Source organism: Cupressus sempervirens, chromosome 6 (genome assembly GCF_028749045.1).
Source record: "Cupressus sempervirens isolate cs-2001-9-10 chromosome 6, ASM2874904v1, whole genome shotgun sequence".
Classification (NCBI taxonomy): domain Eukaryota; kingdom Viridiplantae; phylum Streptophyta; class Pinopsida; order Cupressales; family Cupressaceae; genus Cupressus; species Cupressus sempervirens.
The window spans coordinates 134391403-134412032 of NC_143123.1; the positions used below are offsets into that span (position 1 = coordinate 134391403).

The following is a 20630-nucleotide window of genomic DNA, read 5'->3' on the forward strand; positions in this document are numbered from 1 at the left end:
TTTTGATGAAGCATCTATAATAGCCTATATGTCCAAGGAAAGATTTTTCCTCCGTTACATTGGTGGATGGCTGCATCTCCAATATGACTCGCACTTTGTCTGGATCTGCCTTTAGTCCCTCCTTATAGACTATGTGTCCGAGCAACTTGCCCTGGGGAACCATAAATACACTCGCCAAATGCTGCCAGGTGTTTGTCCTCCGCACTGAACACCGACCAATCATCCAAAAATGCCTTGAAGTTTCTGACGGACATCTTATCAAAAATATGTAGTATGATTCGTTGAAATGTCGCAAGCGCATTGCACAGACCGAACGACATCCGATTATACGCATACACCCCATCTTCTACGACAAATGTCGTCTTCAGCTTATCCTCCTCTGCGATGGAAATTTGATTGCAGCCAGAAAAACCATCCATAAATGAGTAGATCTCGTGTCCCGCTACCTCTTCCAAGATGTTGTCTGTGAATGGAATCGGAAACGGATCCTTGATGGTGACGGCATTTAGGCATCGGAAATCAACACATTCGGATTTGAGTGGAGTCCTTTTTCAGTGAGATCACTATCGGGGATACCCATTCACTGGTCCGCACCTTGAAAATAATGTCGGCCTCTAACATTCGATTGATTTCCTCCGTAACCCGTGCCGCATAATTTTTGTTCATTCTGTAGGGCCGCTTTCTTACAGGTATTGCTCCTTCGATCAACTGAATGCGGTGCACGCACAACTCCGACGGTACTCCTTTGAGGTCCTTGTATGTCCATGCAAACACATCCTTATACTCTAAAAATATTTTGAATGTTGCTGCCTTTAGTACTGTGTCCCAGTTGTCCCCTACTAGTATGTTCCGTGGTTCGGTTTCATCTCCCAAATTCATGGTCTGCAATGCGACTTCGTTGTATTTGATGGGTTCCCCTTCAGAGAACTTATGTGCCGGGGTCACATCGAGTGACGCATTGCCTTCCTTCAGTTGAGTAAACTCCTTTGGAAATTCATCATTAGTGTATCCTTCTATTGTCAATACGTTGCAGCCCTGAAACAATTCATAATCCTCTATCTACCAATGGTAGAGACCATTTACTGAATCCAATTCATCATCTCCTTCCAGTCGTAGAACTCCCTCCTGATCTGGTTCCATGCTTTGCTCCTTTTCATCTTCTTCGCCTTCGGAGTCTAACGATAGGGCTTCTTCCCCGACCATCTGAGTGTGCAGATCGATAACATACTTTCGGCCTTTGCTTTCGAGCGATAGAGTATTTTTCTTCCAATCGTGCTTTGCCTTGGCTTGTATCAGCCACCCTCGACCTAGAATAGCATCATACCCTTTCCGTCTTAGAGGAATCACCACGAAGTCCAACAGGAATGGTTGTGTTCCAATTGTCACTGGTTGCGCTGTGAGTATTCCCAATGGCTTGATCCCATGTTGATTGGTTGTTAACAACTAGAAGGTAGGTGGCCACAATGTCGGCTGTCCCAACTTGCTCCAGGTATCTTCTGGCAACACATTGACACCAGACCCTCCATCCACGATCGTGTCTGTTAACACAATTCCGAGAATGCCCATTTCGACAACTGCCGGATAGTGTCTAGATGAAAGAGCTAACAGCATCGGGTCTTCTGCACTTGTGTCTCCCTGTTTCTCCTTTTCTCGCTCTACTGGTTGCTTAGCAATCGGAACTGTATTCGTGAGTGCTGTACGGAGTTGAGGCATAGTGAGCAACAAATCATTGATCCTGACGGGTACCTCGGCTTGCAAGATTTGCCTTACGTTTTGTTCTGCACAGTTCCGTATAGAGGTACCAAGTGTGTCCTTCAGGTGTGCCGTTTCTCCCTGTGTTGCTTTTTGGATTTCTGCACGGGCTTCCTCCAGTCTCTTCTTTTCCTCTGTCGGATTAGGGTAGAGCTTCGCTTGCTTCCGTGTGATAGCCAGAACTTCTTCCTCGTCTGTCCTGACGGCAATCAAGTTTACTCCGGACTTCGGGCATTTAGTATCATCATGATCGCCAGGTCCACACCATCGGCATAGCAACTTCGGTGTGTTCGCCGTTGTACATTCTCGGGCGAAGTGACCCCACAGATTGCATGCATGGCATTGAACTATAGGTCGGCCATTCGCATCATACTGGATTCAACTTCTTCCACTATTATTGTTGCTGCCACTATTGTGGTTGTTGTTTTGACCACGCCAATTATTTCTGTATCCTCTTGATGTGGCACCTTCCGTACTGGTGGTCTCCTTCCCTCCTGACGGGGATGCCTCCTGTGTCAGGAACACTTGCTGCGGTGTTCTTGTTTTCAGATTGAAAGGGCATTCCTTTACCGAGTGTCCCATAATCTGGCAGATCTCACAATATTGCTGTTTCGGGCAGGATCCCTTTGTATGGCCTTCCTTCTTGCACTCTGTGCACCACAGTTCATTGCCCTTAGTCTCCTTGTTCATGTTCTTGAATTCCTTCATCATCCGAATCATGTCCTTTTGAAGGGCATGAACCTTTTTGCTGCTGCCTTCACCATCACTGCTATCTTCTCCTGAAGAGGCGTCGTCATCTGAATCGGATGAACTATTCTTCTTCTTCTTCTTAGTCTTCTGCTCACTTTCCAAATTCATTGCCCGGTTATATGCTTCAATGTATGTCGATGGTGGCACGATCTTCATCTTCTTCCGCAGCTTTGGGTGAAGGCCTTCAATGAACCATCGTTTCTGTAACCTGTCAGCTGGCTTATTCTCCATCTTATTGATCAAGTCCTTCAATTTCCTTGCGAAGACTCGGACTGTTTGATTCTTCCCCTGCTTAGTATTGAATATCTCTGCTACAATTTCATTATTGTCGCGCAGCAGTTGAAATTCGGCGATGAACTCCTTTTTAATGTTATCCCAACTGTTTAACTTTTGTGGATCGGTATCAGTAAACCAATCAATTGCAACACCTCGTAGGGTTGCCGGAAATTGCCTCATCCATTCATTTGTATCCGTTATGCCATTAGCTCTCCAAATCGTTTCACAAGTTTTACAATGTCTGATGGGATCAGCTGCTCCATCACCATCAAATTTAGGTAACTTCTCCTTTGGTCCCACCATCCCGACGCGCACGCTTGGTATTCCGATGCTCGCACTCGGTACAACTGTGTTTGGTGAAGAAGGGTCTCTGTTAAGTGAATCCGTTCCTTCTGGAAGTGGATCCTGGATGAAGAGTTCACTCCACGCTCTTGCTCCTTCGGCACTCCGAGCCGTGCGAGTCGATTCTCTTCCGTCTAGACTGTCTTCCCTCGGCGAACACCAATTCAAAAACTCCTCCCTTGCCTCTTCCACCAATTCCACACGCTGTCGCGTTTCCTCCAATAATGCTTCCGCACTTCTGCGTCCGTCGGCAGTAATCTTCTGGAATCTCTTTTTGCGTTCAGCTTGCTGCGCCAAAATCAGATCGCCATGTGCTATGCGTATTTCGTCCTTGTCCTTTACTTTGTTCTTATTCTTGTTCAGCTGATTCGGCATTACTCTTCATTCTCCTACCTTTCCAGGTCCATCGAGCAACGGCGCCAAATGTTTACCGCACAAGTTAATTAAGAATTGCATACAGATAATGAACATGAACTCGAACAGCAGAACTCTTCTTATTATTCGCACATGCCAAGATATTACATTAGGTTCTGATATCATCATGATTACAATGATCCCGAAGGGAGATATAAATATTGTCCGAGGAACCTTCTCGAAGGTATCCATCGGCCACATACAACATGTCAACTACAATAATAGAACCTTCTGGATACATCCCGATACATGTCGGCCTGACGGCACATATCCTGATACACTAACAGAAGCCTCTCGATACACCGTCGAGAACAGCCCGATACACCGTCGGGAAGCTCCTAATATACCGTCGGGAACCTCCTGAAACACCATCGGGAAGCTCCTGATACACTGTCAGAAACATCCTGAAACACCATCGGGAAGCTCTTGATATTGTCGGAAACATCCTGAAACATCGTCGGGAACCTCCCGAAACAACGTCGGGAAGCTCCTGGTACACCGTTTCCTGACGACAAGGACGTAATGCCAAGTAAATATTGAGCTTGTGGACCCATGCTTGATTTCTCACTCTACCATTGCCATCAAAATGTGCTAATGTCATCTTACTGGGCACTTCTTGTAAATCAGGTTACCTAGGTCTCTGTCTCTTAGGTGCAAGCCTACCTCTAGTATGCTTCTGCTTTTGTGTCAAAAATCTGTCAAAAATAAGGTTTTGCATGATGGGTTGCAGAAGAGCATCCCACTGAGCAAAATGTGTGGCCATATCATCCACAAAAGGTGTGGCCTCAGTCTGAGTACTGACCGCATCGGCCTCTAGTCTCATAAAAGTATGCCTCTATGACCTATCATATGCACCAATATAACCAGTCTTGTTGATCCTATCATCAATCTTGACCCAGTGCTCTACTCTAATATTGTCACCAGCTGTAGACTTGTCATCTATTCGGGACTTGTGTGAATTGGCAAAATTTTCACGAGTACCTTTCTCCCTACTCTGTCCCTTAGGGAGTGCAATACACTGCAGTGTGTTAGAAAGATGCTGCAACACATTTGTGGCATGATGTTGTCCAGCTACCGGATCTCTGAAAGTCTCTTTGGCCTCTCTATTAATCTCAAAACTAGTGCCAACATCTCTTTAACTTGTATCTCTTGAACCACTAGCACCTCTATCGCCCATGCTACCAAACTGTATCTCCCGCTCTCCAACACCTAGCGGAGAATTGCGACCTTTGTGAGTATAGTGTCTACTCAGAATGAATCTCTGAGCGATAATGCAATGAACCCAATTTCCTGCAGGCTGGCAGGAAACCGCTCTGAGACCACTGTAAAGAGTCCAAGCTGGCTCTAGCTGACAATGCTGAATGATATGAACAAGTTTTTTTGGAATTTGAGTTTTTACTGTTCTTTTTCTTTTTTTTGGATTTTTGGAATATACAGAAAATACTGAAATAGTGATTAAATTTTAAAAGTATTTATGGAAGAATCACAATTGTCTTCGATTTAAACGCTGCTATTAATCTCTTCTATTCCCAAAAGGAGGGAATGATTTCAGATATTAAATTAAACCTGTTTACAGCAGTAGATATCCAAATTGCATAACTCAACACTCCCATGCCAAAATACCAATCACAGCTAGATCAGGAGGTAAACCGCTGCCTTGTATCTGTCATGAACAAAACCGCACACAGCATGTAGACAGTTGCTTACCAAGAAAAATAGATTGCCATGAACCTGTGAGTGATAATAGAGAAGGCAAATGCCCAAATGAGGCATTAATTATTAGGGCCATAAGAGAATTACAGGCGACTCATATACAACACAGATTTCTAGAATTAAAAATTCTGCCAACTATGCCGGGAAGGCTGAGACAACAATGCAAATGAAAGAACCAGATAGCACCACCTTGAATATCAGAATTCCTGGACGCCAAATCCAGTAGCAAACAATCGCTTCTCAGCCACAGTTATGACAGTATGAGAAGACACTAAATTCAGATTAACGTATAATTGGATGATTAATTCTTCGCAATGATTTCATATTTATAACTCAATTGTGCAAACCAGCTTCTTCCTCAGACTTCTCACTTAAGATGCTTCATCTTCACAACTTCAAATTATAACATAAAATAACTTAAAGTACCTTTATAATAATGAAAGCCTCATAAATAACTTAGCAAATATGAACTCCATGAATAATATGCTTATTCAAATGCAGATGACAACCAACCAACTGTGCCTCCACTGCACTGTTGAAAATAGCATTCAGTCGAAAACAGACATACTATAAATAGCAAACCTGCCTCATGGACGCTCAAAACTTACCATCAGCTCACAAGGGTGGCAGTGATGAACTGACCAATCTTGGCTATGAGAACCTGCTAAATGGGGGACATTACAAACTTTTTGCCAAACATATTTAAGATCTAAATGCATGCATTAGGAAGGGACATAAACACATGAACTAATCATGTTGAAAATATGACATACAGGAGGGAAACCTTAAATACATGTGGAATATGAAGCAAACATACAAGACACAGAAGAGACATTGGAGTAAATATGTTAGGCATGAAGCAAACACTCAATGCATGCAGTATACATAAGGCACGAATCATACTCATGGATATGCATAAGGAGTAAATCATGATGTGTACACATGAATACCTGTGATCTATAAATCATACACATGACTACATGCAATGCAGCATATGTAACGCATAAGTATCACACATAAGTACACATATGGCATGAAGTGTACATGCAAGAGATGGAGTGTAAATACATGTAGGGCACAAATCATACACGTAAGGCAAAAGCAATATAAATGCATGTAAGGCATGAAGACATGAAGCAATATAGATACATGTCAGGCATGAAAAATGCACATAAATACACATCAGACATGTAAGGCATAAAGGCATGAAGCTATATAAATACAGGTCAGATATGTAAGGCATGAAGCAATACATAAAGACACGAAGCAGCCATGAGAAGTGTTCTCATGGAGTAAACATGTTTAAGTCCATCACTTGGGAAGTAAACACAATGCGTACATTTCAAGCGCATTCATAAAATACACATGGAGTAAGCATGCTTATGTTAGACATTAAGTAGTTACATACATATAGAAATGCAGTGTTGGCTTACTCAATTTTAGTTTTGACCTTTGGATATTACCCCTAATTAGATGGTGGTTGAAGTAGTTTTGTCCCGTAGGCTTGTGTTATTATTTCTCTTATGCCAATTATAATGTCTCCTACTAGGATTTGCACTAGAATCCCTAAAGAAGGTATGCAATATATTTATGAATGTAAATTGTGCATTTTAAATCTTGATTTACAGCCTGCAATCAGGTTAGTTATCATTGTGGAAGAATAATAAACATATAATCAGCAATGTTATATAAAGGAATTCTAATCAACATTGTAATCTACATAATGTACATTTGGGATTCTCTTAAGGCTTTTTCCAGCAACCCATCCACATTATGGAGCTCCTTGGGAGATCATACAAGGGGTCTTGTGCCTATCCATCAAGCCCAGGAGCAGGGAATGACATCCACCATTCAGCCTCCCAGCCCGACTCAGGGTTGCTCTATTTGTATGGAACCCTGGCTACTTGCATCCCTTGTATATACATTCTCCCCTCCATAGTGGGAGTACAGATTGGATGAAAGTAATATGTTATCTGCATTGAATCCTACTTCCTATCAGATGGATGACAAATAAAAAATAAGCCAAATCAGAATGCCATGCATTATATTTCATACCAAAATACTTGATTAGTATATAAATGGCTGTCTATTTTATTAATTCTGAGACTGAAAATCTCTTGGTTGATCAAATGCTAATTTTCTCTGTTTCCATGCCCGACTTAGTTGATTTTGAGCCTGCCTCCAAGGAAGACTATTTCCTTTTATATCTTGCTACCTAATTGAAGAGATATAATACTTCTTAAACAAGCATTGCTATCCAAGGATGGCGCCCTTGCTTTACTAATCACCGTCCTTTAGAAAGATATTTGCTGCTTTATTATAAAATTAATTACTGCTCTTTATTCTTTGCCACTGCCATTAACAATATTAATCACTGCCTTAGGAGACCATGTTAGTCTTTGCCTTGGGAAAATGTATTTTCTGTTTGTTAATTATGAACAATTATTCTTAATAACTCATGGCTTCTTATTAATTTCTATGCATAACCCTTAACCCGTTTTTCTGTTATGTGTTTTTGCATCAACTGCCCTATTTTTTGCTCTAAACAAATTGATCAGAGTAAATACAATCCATTTCACACCTCCTATCCTGCGACTTTAGCATCTGTTAATACCATTTTAATTGCCAAGGGTGCAACTCTTGGAGGGATGACTTGATAAAAAGGAAGTGTCTTTTCAAAAGGGTCGGCCATATACAGGATTTTATTTTATTTAATTCGAGTGCTATCTTTTCCTCATGAACTTTGTTGCCTTGAGTCGGCCCTAATTTCCCTCTGCCCTAGTATGGCAGGGATATCACATAAGGCCTAAAGGATTCAAGCACATTAAGATCTATCAGGCACAACAAAAGTCTTAGTGGATTAGACCACTCTATGAAATGGGCATATGCCAGAGTTGTTTCCCTTACCTATATACATCTGTTAGTATATTTGTTTTAGAACACATACATATTCAAGCCCATATTTCCTTGTATCTGATGTCTGGATAGGATAGCACACTGTTAAGCATCACCCAATTTGCTTTTGTAGAAGCACTTTCAAAAATTGCAAATGAAAAATTTAAATATTCAAATCACTGAAAACAAATATATAATGACAAAATAAAAATTATAAATTGACAATATAAAATGAAAAGAATATATAAACAAATAGATTAAGTGTCATGTCATATGCCTTTATATGTATACATTTAGTTATATTTGCATTTTTGTAATTGCATATGTAGACATATATGTATTAGGGCCTGCATCTTGAAAAAATTTGCAGTATCCATTACGCAATGCTATGACAGCTTCTGTATAACAGTGCAAAATAGCTTTACACATGATGAATGAAGTGAAAGTGTTTGTGCTGGTGGGATTCGTTTTTAGATTTTGGCAGATCATTAATAACAATTTTGGTAGGTTTACATGTTTATCTTTCTGAATTTCATTGTAAAACACTTTAGTTTCTGATTCCTTGCTCTCTTGTTAAGATGTGAAGGGATTGCCTGTAATTAACAGCTACGAGAATATCCAAGCATTGTCTCAACACAGTAACAAGAGTGAGCGGGATCATGACCTTGTCATTGCTGTAAGTTCTTTATCTCCAATATTGTGTGAATATAACGAAAATTTCAATTGCCCTAGATTATCATTTTTATTTGTTCTTTGTTGGATAATTTTGTTGCCTTCTCAACATTCTCTAAATTATGCTTCTGATAAATGTCCACAAAACATAAAATGTTCTTTTTGTAGCCTCTTTTCATTTATAAAAGTTTAGTCTTCAAATAAATTTGGTTAGCTGCAATTTATCAAAAGTATGGGTAACATTTGTCTAGACTTTTATTGGAAAACCATTACCGTATGTGGGTTATTGTTTCGTGTGCAAATCCTTTGTTGTGATTCTCATTTTCAACCTCAGAGGATAATTTGTTTGTTTCTTGTGTGTTGTCTATGTTCTTGTCATTCTTAATCGTTAGTGGCTCTTATGTTTATGATTAAGGTAAGATAAATTTATTAACGCCAAGAATGACCACTAAAGGGGGCTAAGGGGCTGCGGAAACAACAGGGAAGGCTAACCTAGAGAAGGAACACCAAACAATGTCCAAGGAGAGAAAACAAAATAAAAAAGAAAACAACAACCAATGGCATACAATAGCTTCCCTGAGAAGCCAAAAAGAAAATCCAGAACCAAAGGATAGGCCCTAAGGTGAGAAGGATTTGTGTATTGTCTCTAATGACCTTAGGAAGAAGAATATGAATAAGAGCTTTCCTGAGTGGAATCATTGCATTGTCTCACTGATCTAGTATGGCCAATTGGAGAGGGATGACTCGTGGTACCCCACGCAAGTGGAATCAGCGTGAAGAAAGAAGTGATTTATTAGTTAGGGTGTGGCCTTATAGGGAGTTGATGCTGTAGAGAGTGGTCCTGAAGTTTCAAGGCCTCTTGAAGATAAAGCGCAAGGCACCTCTAATCAATATACCTAAAGAAGGATGAGAGAGGTTGGATCCTCCTAAACAAGAAGTAGTATTTCCTTTTGATCTTGTTGTACATAGGGCAGCGAAAGATGAAATGTGTCTTTGTCTCAGCTTTGCCCAAACCACATTGCTGACAGAACCTATCCTTCGTAGCTGTCTGATGGTTAGTTTGAACACGGAGTTGATGTGATCCCACTCTAAAGGAGTCAAGCAAGATTTGAAGAGAATGTGACCGGCAGTGGGAAAGGTAAGAGGGACAGACAATGATCTAGTCTTGTAAAAAAAAAAAAAAAAAAATTGAAAAAGAAAAAAAGAAAAAAAAGAGGTCATCAAGTTCACCATACAGCAGCTTCAAAAATTACCGTACGACCTTTTTAGGGGCCCTCATGTCCGTACGAAATATATAGTCAAGGATTCTTGTTATTCACCGTATGACAGTGTGAGTTTTCCTAGTAAGCACCATATGGCTGGATTCAGGGAGATTAATAAAACACCGTATACTCATCTTCTATTTTACCGTACGGCTTTTAAATAGAGTTTCATGGCCGTACAACAAGTTATAATCTTGCATTGGCACTGTACGACGATTTAATATAGACATCGTACGACGTTTTAACTTAGCCATTGTATGACGAATTGGGACAAAGATAGGCGACAAACGAAGTAATCCATACAGTGAATTAAAGCATAGCATGTGTTCAGAAAACTACCGTACGAGAATTTAATGATGGGCATGTGAAGCAGATAATGGGTTGCCGTACAACTAGACAGAACAATTAAAACTTGCGGCGTATGTTGAACAGGAGGATGGGCGAGTAAACAACATATCCGTACGGGTAAAGAAGAGAAGGCAGAAGGAAGCAGTTAGAAGAGGAGCCAAAAAAAACAACAAATAAAAAATGTTCAGAATGATTAATGTATGATGCCGAAGGAAAGGGAAAGACATAAATAGGTAGTAAAACACAACCAGTTGCCAGAAAGAGTGTGGGATAAGAAGAAAATCACTAGGACCCCGCAGGGGTGCTGCCCCTCGATTAGTTGGTTCAATTATCAATCGTGGGAAGTGTGACCAGTTGATGAGACTTGGAGCTGTTGCAGTCATAGAGTGTTTGTATACCAGAGGTGAAGAGAACAACAGAGCAAGCCTTTCGAGAGGGGTGATATGCTTTGAGGCACTTGGAGTAGGTGTTGGACATGAAGCTGTCTTGATGGATGCATAGAGAGCTCGGGAAGAGCTAATCATCCAGTTGAAGGCAGTACAACGACACTTGGCTTAGGGTACCCAGGAGCTGGAAGCAGAGAAAGCAACATGGGTGGCTATGAAGGTCAGCTTGATTAAGGAGACAGTATTGTGTTAGCAGAGGCTACAGATGCAACATGGTTTGGAGACCAGTTTGGTGCAGGCATGGGACGAATGTGAAAGTGGTGTGGCAGAAATAGATCTATCTTGTTGTAGTTAGTCAGTTAATGTATTCCGTTTTGTTAATTTGTCTCGGATATTTTGTGATTGTCGTCCGGAGACGATTTTTTCTACTTCAGACGTAGAATCGGGTCGCGCTGCGAGAAAGGTCTCTTTCTCATTAGTTAGGTGGGGCGAGACGGAACATCTGCATGTTTGATACAGCCGCCTGTACGACGGAATATGCGTCGTAGGGGGGAATCCCGACAATACATCATCAATTGGTGACGTAAACCTAGGTGGGAATATTTGATCCCAGGGAACCCGCCCCCTAGCCCCTATGATGTCGTCAGTAAATATTTTGTCAGCCGATGCGTAGATTAGCATGAATTAATTGTTATGTAGTTGACATGTAGCCGACGGGTCCCTTCGGGAACCTTCTGAAAGGCCCTTCGGTAGGTATATGTACACCATCTAAGATGGATTGTAATCATCATTGGAAGCACTATGTAACCTCTTTGACATATATGCGAATAATAAAAGGAGTACTGCTGTTCTTGTCTATGGTCTATATGCATTAATAAACCATTTACCCGGTACGGTAAATACAATGTGCATGTTCAACTCTTGTCGAGACAAAAGGAGATGAAAGGGGGTATCCAAAGAGTATTGGAAAGGAGGGAGGTGATCAATCTCGATCCTAATTGACACAAGGAGAGCCTCAACTTGAGAGAACAAACACTGACAATGGCCTCTGAGGAGCAATAAGCAAGATAAGAGTATCGGTGATGCCACTTTGAGGAGTTTGCGAAGCATCGAAGGTGATGTAAGAACCCAATCATGTCAAAGATAGTGCCAAGTCTGAAAAGGCGAGCAATGATCTCAACAAGGATAATATTTTGAGGGTTGTGTTGCACGCATTTGATGATGCAAAGAAGGGACTGTACTTGCTCCACTGAGGCCCAATCTGACTCAAGCAGAGAAGGCCCCCAAATAATTGAGCCATAAAGCATTGCTAGTCTAATTCAAATTATCCATAAGAGTCATTTAGATGTGGTGTCCTGGAAACACCTCTCTAGAATGGCTAAAGAACCATAACCTTGATATGATGCTGAAGGGTTAAACGCATGCTGAAGTGAGGGCCTGGAAACTTGACCCCTGAGCAAGTGTGTGCAAAGGAGATCTCCACCTTACAACCCTGAAACAAGAAGTGCAGGTGGGATCTTGTGTCTCCTATAGCTTTGACCGAGGGCTTGCTTTCCCAGGATCGTACGCTAGTCCCTGTTGCACCAACAGAGGCAGAGTTGATAGAGTTTCTAGCGCCAAAGTCCGAACCCCAAGTTCGTTTGGATGTGATTGGTTCAGATGCAGTGGTCACCATTTCATCTTCTTTGTTGACGGAGGCACAGTCAGAGCAGTCCGAGAGAATGGAGGTGATAGATAGAGCAAGCGAATTTTTGAGGCAGTAGTTTCGACTCATTCTTGCCGAGGTCGGATCGTCCATTCAGTCCCCCAGTCATGGAGGAATCCCTACAGAACCAGTAGTTGTACCAAAGCCACGGGAGGTGTCAGTTCCACAGTTGGAGGGTTCGCCTAGGAAGGAGGCAGCACTAGACGTGGACATGGTTACAGTAGCGGTAGCAGAGACGAACAGTGATGGGGAATGGACCATGGATAATGTGCCGAAGGAGGATTATGGGTCAGATGAGGATAGATGCATAGATTACCTCAGGGCGATGTGGGCTATGCTGCAGAAGGGACAAAATGTGGCATTGCAGGCTATGACTCGGCGGAGAGAGTGGCATTTGGTTCGGGTTTATATCAGGGGGATTTGTCCACAATGGTTCCGTTCGTGTTTTGAGGATAGAGGATGGCCAACAGTTGAGACATCGAAGATGTTGGCGAATTGGGCCATCAATCTGGAGTTGGGTCCGTGCAATACTTCCATGGAGAAGTTGGCACACGAGATAGTAGGATTGTACAAAGCAGTCTACTATGCTCGCAGGCATGCGGAGGCGGACAGGGTAGCAGACAGAGTCGGAACGGAGAGATCTTTGGCAACAGAGAAGGAGGCTAGGGAAAGGGTAAATGCAGATCTGGCCAGCCAACAAGTAGCGTGGGCAGCTGTGCATTCAGCACTGTTGCGGGATAAGGAAGTGACAGAGTAGGAATTACAGTTGGCAAAGACCGAGGCTATGGATGCAACGCTTCTCCTAAAGGAATCCATAGAGGTTAACACATGGATTCAAATGGATTTGAGCATCCGGGCGGAGCAGGTCTATGAGTTGTGCTGACAACAACATTCTTCAGGATCACAACCTCCTCTGTAGTTTATATGCTTTCTCTATTGTATTTTGTAGTCTCTTGTTTTTGTTAGTTTTGAAGTCGCCAGGAGACGACTTTTCTTTTGGGGGGGATGATGTCGTCGATAGATATTGTGTAGCCGATGGGTCCCTTCAGGAAGGTTCTTGTTATGTAGCTGACGGGTCCCTTTGGGAAGTTTCTTTTTATGTAGCCGTCGGGCCCTTCAGTGATTGTCATGTAGCCAATGGATCCCTTCGGGAAGGTTCTTCAAAAAGTATTTATACACCCTCTTGGGTCATTGTAATCATCATCAGAAGCATAATGTAATCTCTTGGCATGTGCAAATAATACAAGGAGTTCTGTTGTTCTTATCTATTATCTGTATGCGTTGATTTGCTTACTATAGAAAGAAGCGAGGCCATCAAGCACTCTCCGAAAACCCTTAGGAGAGAAGACTAAGAGGACCACATTATTTGACAAAGAGAAAGATATAAATCAAAACCTGATGCAAACAACCATCATCCTCCAAGAGCCAGTGTTGTCGTAGAAAATCCTACAGCTATAAATAGACAAGTCGAACAAGGTAGAGGACAACAAACCTTGCTACATTTAGATGGTATTCCAAATGAAGTAACAAACCTCATGGGGGTTCTTTTTGTGACCAATCATTGTCTTGTGGAGTTCCATGAAGGAAATCAAGAGAGTCTCTAAAGTACCAAAGTTGCGAAGCCTCTTGAAAAGGTCAAACCTGGGCACAAAATCAAAAGCTTTGCAGAAATCCACAAAGCAGTAATAGACCTTCGAAGAGCAATGTCGAGTCTCCTCAATACTAGCACTGAGAGATGTGATCCATAGTATAATAGTTTGACTTGAATGCAACCCATCTCCTAGCCCATATTTGACGTTGATCCAACTCCCTAAAAAGGAGAGCATGCAGAACTATGGCATATAATTTAGAAAAACTATGTCCAACCATGATAGTCTTGTGATTTTTTGGATAAAAAATGGGGCTAGCTTTATGTATCAGATTGATGATATGCTGTGACCATGAGGTGGTAAATCCATAGAAACCACCATGTTGAAAAGCTCGGTGAGGAAAGGGCCTAACATAGTGATCTTGCTCTTGAAGAGTTCTGCCTGGAACCTGTTGCGACCTATTCACCTATCCGACATGAAAGATGTGACCCCTTGTCTTTTGGGTTGTCTTGGCCTCTTTTGTTTCGGTATTGTTGGTAGCTCTAGCTTCAATCCTCTTAGTTTCCTCTTGTTCCAATTGAGAAGTGGTAAGTCATGCCCAAGACGAGTAAAGCTTAGGTTTGGAGAATTTCCATATTTTGAGTCTTAAATTTGAATGATATGTCAATTGAATGCTAGCTAGAGAAATTTCAAAGTCTCTTGTAGAGGCCCCTTTACACCTAGGTGGAAGGGGAATTTGAACATCTAAAAGTGGGTCAAGCAATAATCCCGAGAGCATTCAAAAGAGATGAAGTTGAAGTATGGCTAGTCTTGTTTGAAAAGTAGATCCCCAACTTTTGAGCATTTCATGCTTGAAAAGCATCTAAGAGAGGTAAGGAGATAATTCTATACCTATATTCATCAAAAGGTAATCAAAAGAAGGGAATCTAACAAAGTGGAGTGTGAGCAAAAGGAGTGCAAAAGCATTGGAAGTGATTGAATATGTCTTATAACTGCATGAAAGATAATTTACAAGAATTTCAAGGGCCAAATTCAAGTTTGACAAGGAAAAGTGAAGTCTGGGTCAAGTGTTTTTTTTACACCCAAAGACATGAATTTCACAAACACAAGAAACTAATTTGGAAGCAAAATTCTTTACTATACCAGATTGTTCTCATGGCCTTTATATACATAATCAAATTAGGCAATTGACAACAAGCACAACTATATTGTTTCAAGAATTTGCTTCAAACTTTAAGTTCCCTTGCAGTGGCTGTATGTGGACTTAATTGTCAACGTGGAATGTTTTAAAGTTGCATCAAATGTCTTCCACGAGTGTTATGGTACACAAATCCCACTCAACAAGATGCTCAAAATATTAGTCTCCATGCAGTAGCTATTAAGCTCCACAACATGAGATTAGATGGACCAAGATAAAGGGACACATGGGAATCCTAAGCTGAAATGAATCTGAAAATCCAATGCAACATTTATTTTGCTTTGATAGGCTTCACAAAAAATCTGAGTGAACGGATCTACAGAGTTGTTGTGAATGAGAGTGTGTTAACGACTCAATGTTTGTTTGCCAAACGAAAGCACATAAGGGCTATGTATTATTCAAATATTCTTTTAGGGCACCTAGTAGCTACAAAGAAAGGTACATGAAAAGAAAAGGAGAGATGGAAGAAGTGGAAGCCCCATATGTGCTTGAGCATACATTTCTTGCAAAGAACAAGTTGCTCTCAACAACGTGAGTCCCATATGGTAATCACCTTGCAATAGTTTAGAAAGTCCGTCAATAAACTTCATAAGCGATGCTAGTTCATATAAGGTGAAGGAATTGTTTGAATGTTGAAATCTGTAGATTCATACACTTGCTCAAGATTTTTCAAAATCTCAAACTTCTTTATTAGAAAACTGTTCGAGGCATAGATTCCCATACAAAATAGGAGATTTCAAAGGAGTCCAAATTTATGCTTTGTAAGTCAAGTAAAGGAATGTGGCAAAGGCATGTTGATTCATAACAACATTATTTGTCTCAATGTTTGAATGCACCCAAGCACTAGCCGCATATGAACGAAATCACATAAGGGCCATTAGGAATAATACTTGCGATTGTAAATACGATGAAGAAATCTCATTCAAATTCAAAATAAAAATCTCTCAATAGGAAAGAACCTTCATAAGTATGCGCTTAGGGTCTGTTTGGTTCGTGGATTTGTAGAAATCGAGATTTCTACAAATCCCAATTTAGCCAAATCAACGTTTTGCAAACCTTCATTCCTATTTTTGGGATTTTACTTCTACCTTTTGTTTCACTCGGAAGATGAGTGGAAAGATACATTTTTATGCATAAGCTTGGAGTTGAAGGCAGACTCCAAAATGTAGTCCAATCTAATTTTTTTACACACCTCAAATAGCATAACCAGGTTTTGATTTTCAATTCCTAATTGCTAGTAGGAAGGCTGATAACCTGGTTTTGAGACAAAATTAGAAGTTTGGTATTCTAATTCCATTTTGCCAATTTTGAAACAAATGCAAAAATTTTCAAATTCGGGTTATGAAAAAGCCAATTCCTGTCATCATCCACGAACCAAATGAGCTTGGGTTCTGAAAGAATGAGAATTGCCTGAAATAATCAATACCAACTTCCATCACTAGTGGTGACATTTCAGATGTCCCTCAACACATCAATACTAAGACAACATGCTTGGGAATTGTCTCTTGAGTTTGAAATCTAGCAACACATACTTGTTATCAAAACGTTGAACTCGTGTTTGTTATTACAAAGTAATTGGTAAAATACTTGCTTGTTATTAATGGAGACTAAGAGGTTTATATATACAAAAGAATAAAGTGATGTTTCCTTAGGAAATGATCGTAAATAATAGAAAGCTAAAGAAAGCTAACATATAACTACCACTAACTAATATTATAAACATTCTAATATTGACTTCTTATTATCAATAGAGCTTGCGCAATTTGAATCTGTGAACGCATTGAGTCTAGGATTAGAACTTCAAGAGTAAAGAATTCCATAATCTGAAGTGCCCTTCACATAACAAAGCACATGCTTTGCTGGTAACCAATGATCAGCCTTGGCAACTGTCATAAGGTGTGAGATGTAGCTAACTTCGAAGTTGATATCAGGCCTAGTAGTAGAGAGGTAGATGAGGCTTCCTACTAGTTTCCTATATGTAGTATCATTAACGGGAGGAGAATCAGACTTGGCTGATAACTTGAGACCTTTCTCCATAGGTGTAGATGCAGGCTTGGAATCCTGCATACATAATTTTTCTAACAAAGCCCTGACATATTTGAACTGAGAGACGAATATACCAGAAGACTATTGCCAAACCTTAACACCTAGGCAATAATGCACATAAATAACCAGAAGGATGATGTCACTGTCAGTAGTCTTGATGTACAACTTTGAGTTTGAAGAACTCCTTTGGAAGCCTTGATCCCTGAGGTACTTATCAATTTTTATGAACCATGTTGAGGGGCCTGCTTCAAGCCGTAGAGAACTTTGACCAATCTGAGAACTTGATGGTCTTTATCGCCAACCTTGGTCTTTATGTAGACCTCATTGTGGAGATTACCATTCAGGAAAACACTCTTGACGTCCATTTGATGGGCCTTCCAGCCAAATTGTGCTACTATGGTTAGGACTTGTTGGGTGGATATTTTGCAACTGACAGTTTTGGGTAAAAATTCAGTTGCAAAATAGGATGACCAGCCACACCGTGTGAGACAGAGTCTCTCCTACCTTAAAGGGAAGGCTCCCCCTTCTCACTGTTCCTTGGATCAACTCAAGGTAAGCAAGAAATTGAGAGATTTATAAATAGGGTGTTACTATTATCCTCTCTTCTTAACTTTCAAGAAAGGATCCACTTATTCGTAAGGCGAATAATGGGCAAGGTGAATCTCTAATTACACTTCTATCGCGAGTTGGAAACAGTGATACCGATAAATTTTAACTAACTCAAAGGCTAGCCAAAACGTACCAGTTTGGCTCTAAGTCCCGTTGAACTTCTATGTGGTAAAATCTTTACAATTAGGGCACAAAAACTCCTAAAAGTAATAACAATCTAACTATTTTGTGAATTAAGACGAAAATACAAGCTACAGACAAAGCTTCTAGCTATGGATTCTCACAGTTGTTTTTGGTCAAAGCTCAGGATTCAATTGTTTCTTAACTCTTTTCTATCAATCACAAGATACAATATCAATGACAAAAGATAGTACGAATCAAAGGTAACTTGAATGAATTATAGACAAATCTTACAATTCACACAAATAACAATCTCACTTAATCAAAGTTAAGTCTCAAATGCTCCTTTGTATTCACTTTTTCTCAAAATAGTGCTACACAAACAAAGTTCTGCTGGCACAATTTGTCCAGAGCTCTCTTGTATAAAGATAATGATGATTTTACAATGAGGGGGGCACTCCTTTATATAGGCAAAGAAGTTGAGAAAAAGGGGGAGGAAAAAGTGGGAGCAACTCAACCAACTTTGACCAAGTCTAACTACAGAAACTAAAAGGGTTACATGCAACTCGCATTACACTTTTTACATACATGCAATTCGCATTACATGCAATTACACTTTATCATGTAATGCATCTAAAACAACTATGAAGTAGAAATTACATAACAATCTTAAATATTGCTTCTTAGTGCTTTGAATTTCATAATGACGTCACGCATTTAGGAAGATCAGCAATCTCCATTGTCTTTGATATGGCTTCGATCCTCACTGCATTCTCATATGCTGATTGAACAACTTTAGAATTTGCTATTGTATTATCCAACAAGTGTTTTGTCAAGGATTTGTACAAAATGAACTTGTTCATTGTGTGCGAACCGAATTCTTCAGAATCTACATCATCATTGATTCTGATTGTATATTCTGAATTCATTCTCTCTGCTGCTAAAAGATTACCAAGATTATTAGTAACATGGCATCCCAATTGCTCTAAATCACAAGTAAGGCTTGTTTCAACTGCTTGACAATCTTCAAGAGCCACTTGCAATTTTGTGATCAACTTTCTTAAGGTCTCTTCCTTGTAACCAATGAGTCCTTGAAATCTGAAGAACATTTCACATGACGGAAGAATGTCACATGAGACCATAGCATTTAGATCAAATTTTATCATTTCATCCCAATCCTCAAGGATTTCCTTCAGGTTATTTGCTTCTTGAGTCAAAGAAGAAATTAAGCTTAGTTCCATTTTGTTCATCTCTTTGATACGCTTTAGAAGTGCAAGTGTTTCTATGATAGCTCGAACTCCTTCAACAATGATTTCCTGTATCCAAGACTTAGCACCTTCAATCAACCTTCTTTCTTTAGATGTTTGTGATGTAACAACATTCTGAGAAGGTTGTTTCTGAATGATCTCATTCAAACGAGCTATTTCCTGTTTCAATTGATTCTTCTTTTCCCAAAGCTCATGATTGCTTTTTGATACATTTGCCAATGCATTATGAGCATCTTGCAAAGAACTCAAACGAGATTGCCTTCCAACTTCAACCTTAATAAATTTATAATCAGAGCTAGTGGTTTATCTACTAAAGGCTCAGCAACCTCAACATACTTGGTTTTGTCAGAATCAACCAAAATTCTAGAAACAATCTTGTCGTTTAGAGATTTGGATTTAGTCTTCTTCACAGGAAGATTTTCAGGAGGAACAACCACCTTCCTTCTCTTCGTTGTTATTCTACTCAACCATGCAGGTAGGCTGAAAGTTTCATCTGTAGAAGCAAGCATAGTGGAGACCATTGACATTGATCTAGATTGTATATCTGTAGTGACTGAACAAGATTCAGTTTGCACTGCTGTAGGCATAGGAACATGTTGTGAAGATTCTGCCATGAAAAGTTCAAATATTGTCAAAGATGTATCAAGTTGGGAAACTTGACCACTAGTAAGAGTCGGAAAATCTTCAAACACATTTGCTAAGTGTTCAAATTGATCATGTGTAGGAACACGAGGAGCAACAGATGAAATTGGAAGAGCCATGGTATTAACTTCAGAGACGGGAATAGAGTGAGTGAAAATAGTAGAAAATGAATCTACATCATCATCAACCTCATGCAAAAAGGGCTCTTCATGTGGAGAAGACGTACAAGCTTGTGCAGGCTTAGGAGGAGATATGATTCTTATTTCTCCTTCTTCATCTGAATCTTCTTTTTCGGATTCTGTTTCCAATTCTTCTTCTGATTCTGTCACTGATTCTTGAATTGGTTCAGGAACTTGGGATGATTTAGTCCCTTTTCCACCCTTTAACTTGATTTTGAGAGTATTCTTGACATTTGAAGATGAAGCACCATCTTTTCCTGTAATTTCCAGTTGTGACTTCCTGCCAGGAGGACCAAAGCTTTCACAATCTAGACCCGTTTTAGGATTTACTCTTTTTAGGCCTTTACTTTTCAACCACTTGTTAGTGTTTGCTAAGATGGATTGAAACCTGTCCATAATAGATGTACCTTCTTTTTGTTGCCATTGAATAGGAAAAGGACACGTTTTATCAAAACCGGCTTGAT

General features: G+C 40.2%; 1 protein-coding gene across 1 annotated transcript in view; it reads left to right on the plus strand.

Moving 5' to 3' along the window:
• LOC149551581 (copper ion binding / methyltransferase) overlaps positions 1-20630 on the plus strand; it is a 284272-nt gene that overhangs the window by 172049 nt on the left and 91593 nt on the right. The window contains exon 5 of the mRNA XM_089787094.1: positions 8721-8818. Within this exon, the coding sequence (XP_089643220.1) occupies positions 8721-8818 (98 nt within the window). The remainder of the gene's footprint in view (positions 1-8720; positions 8819-20630) is intronic.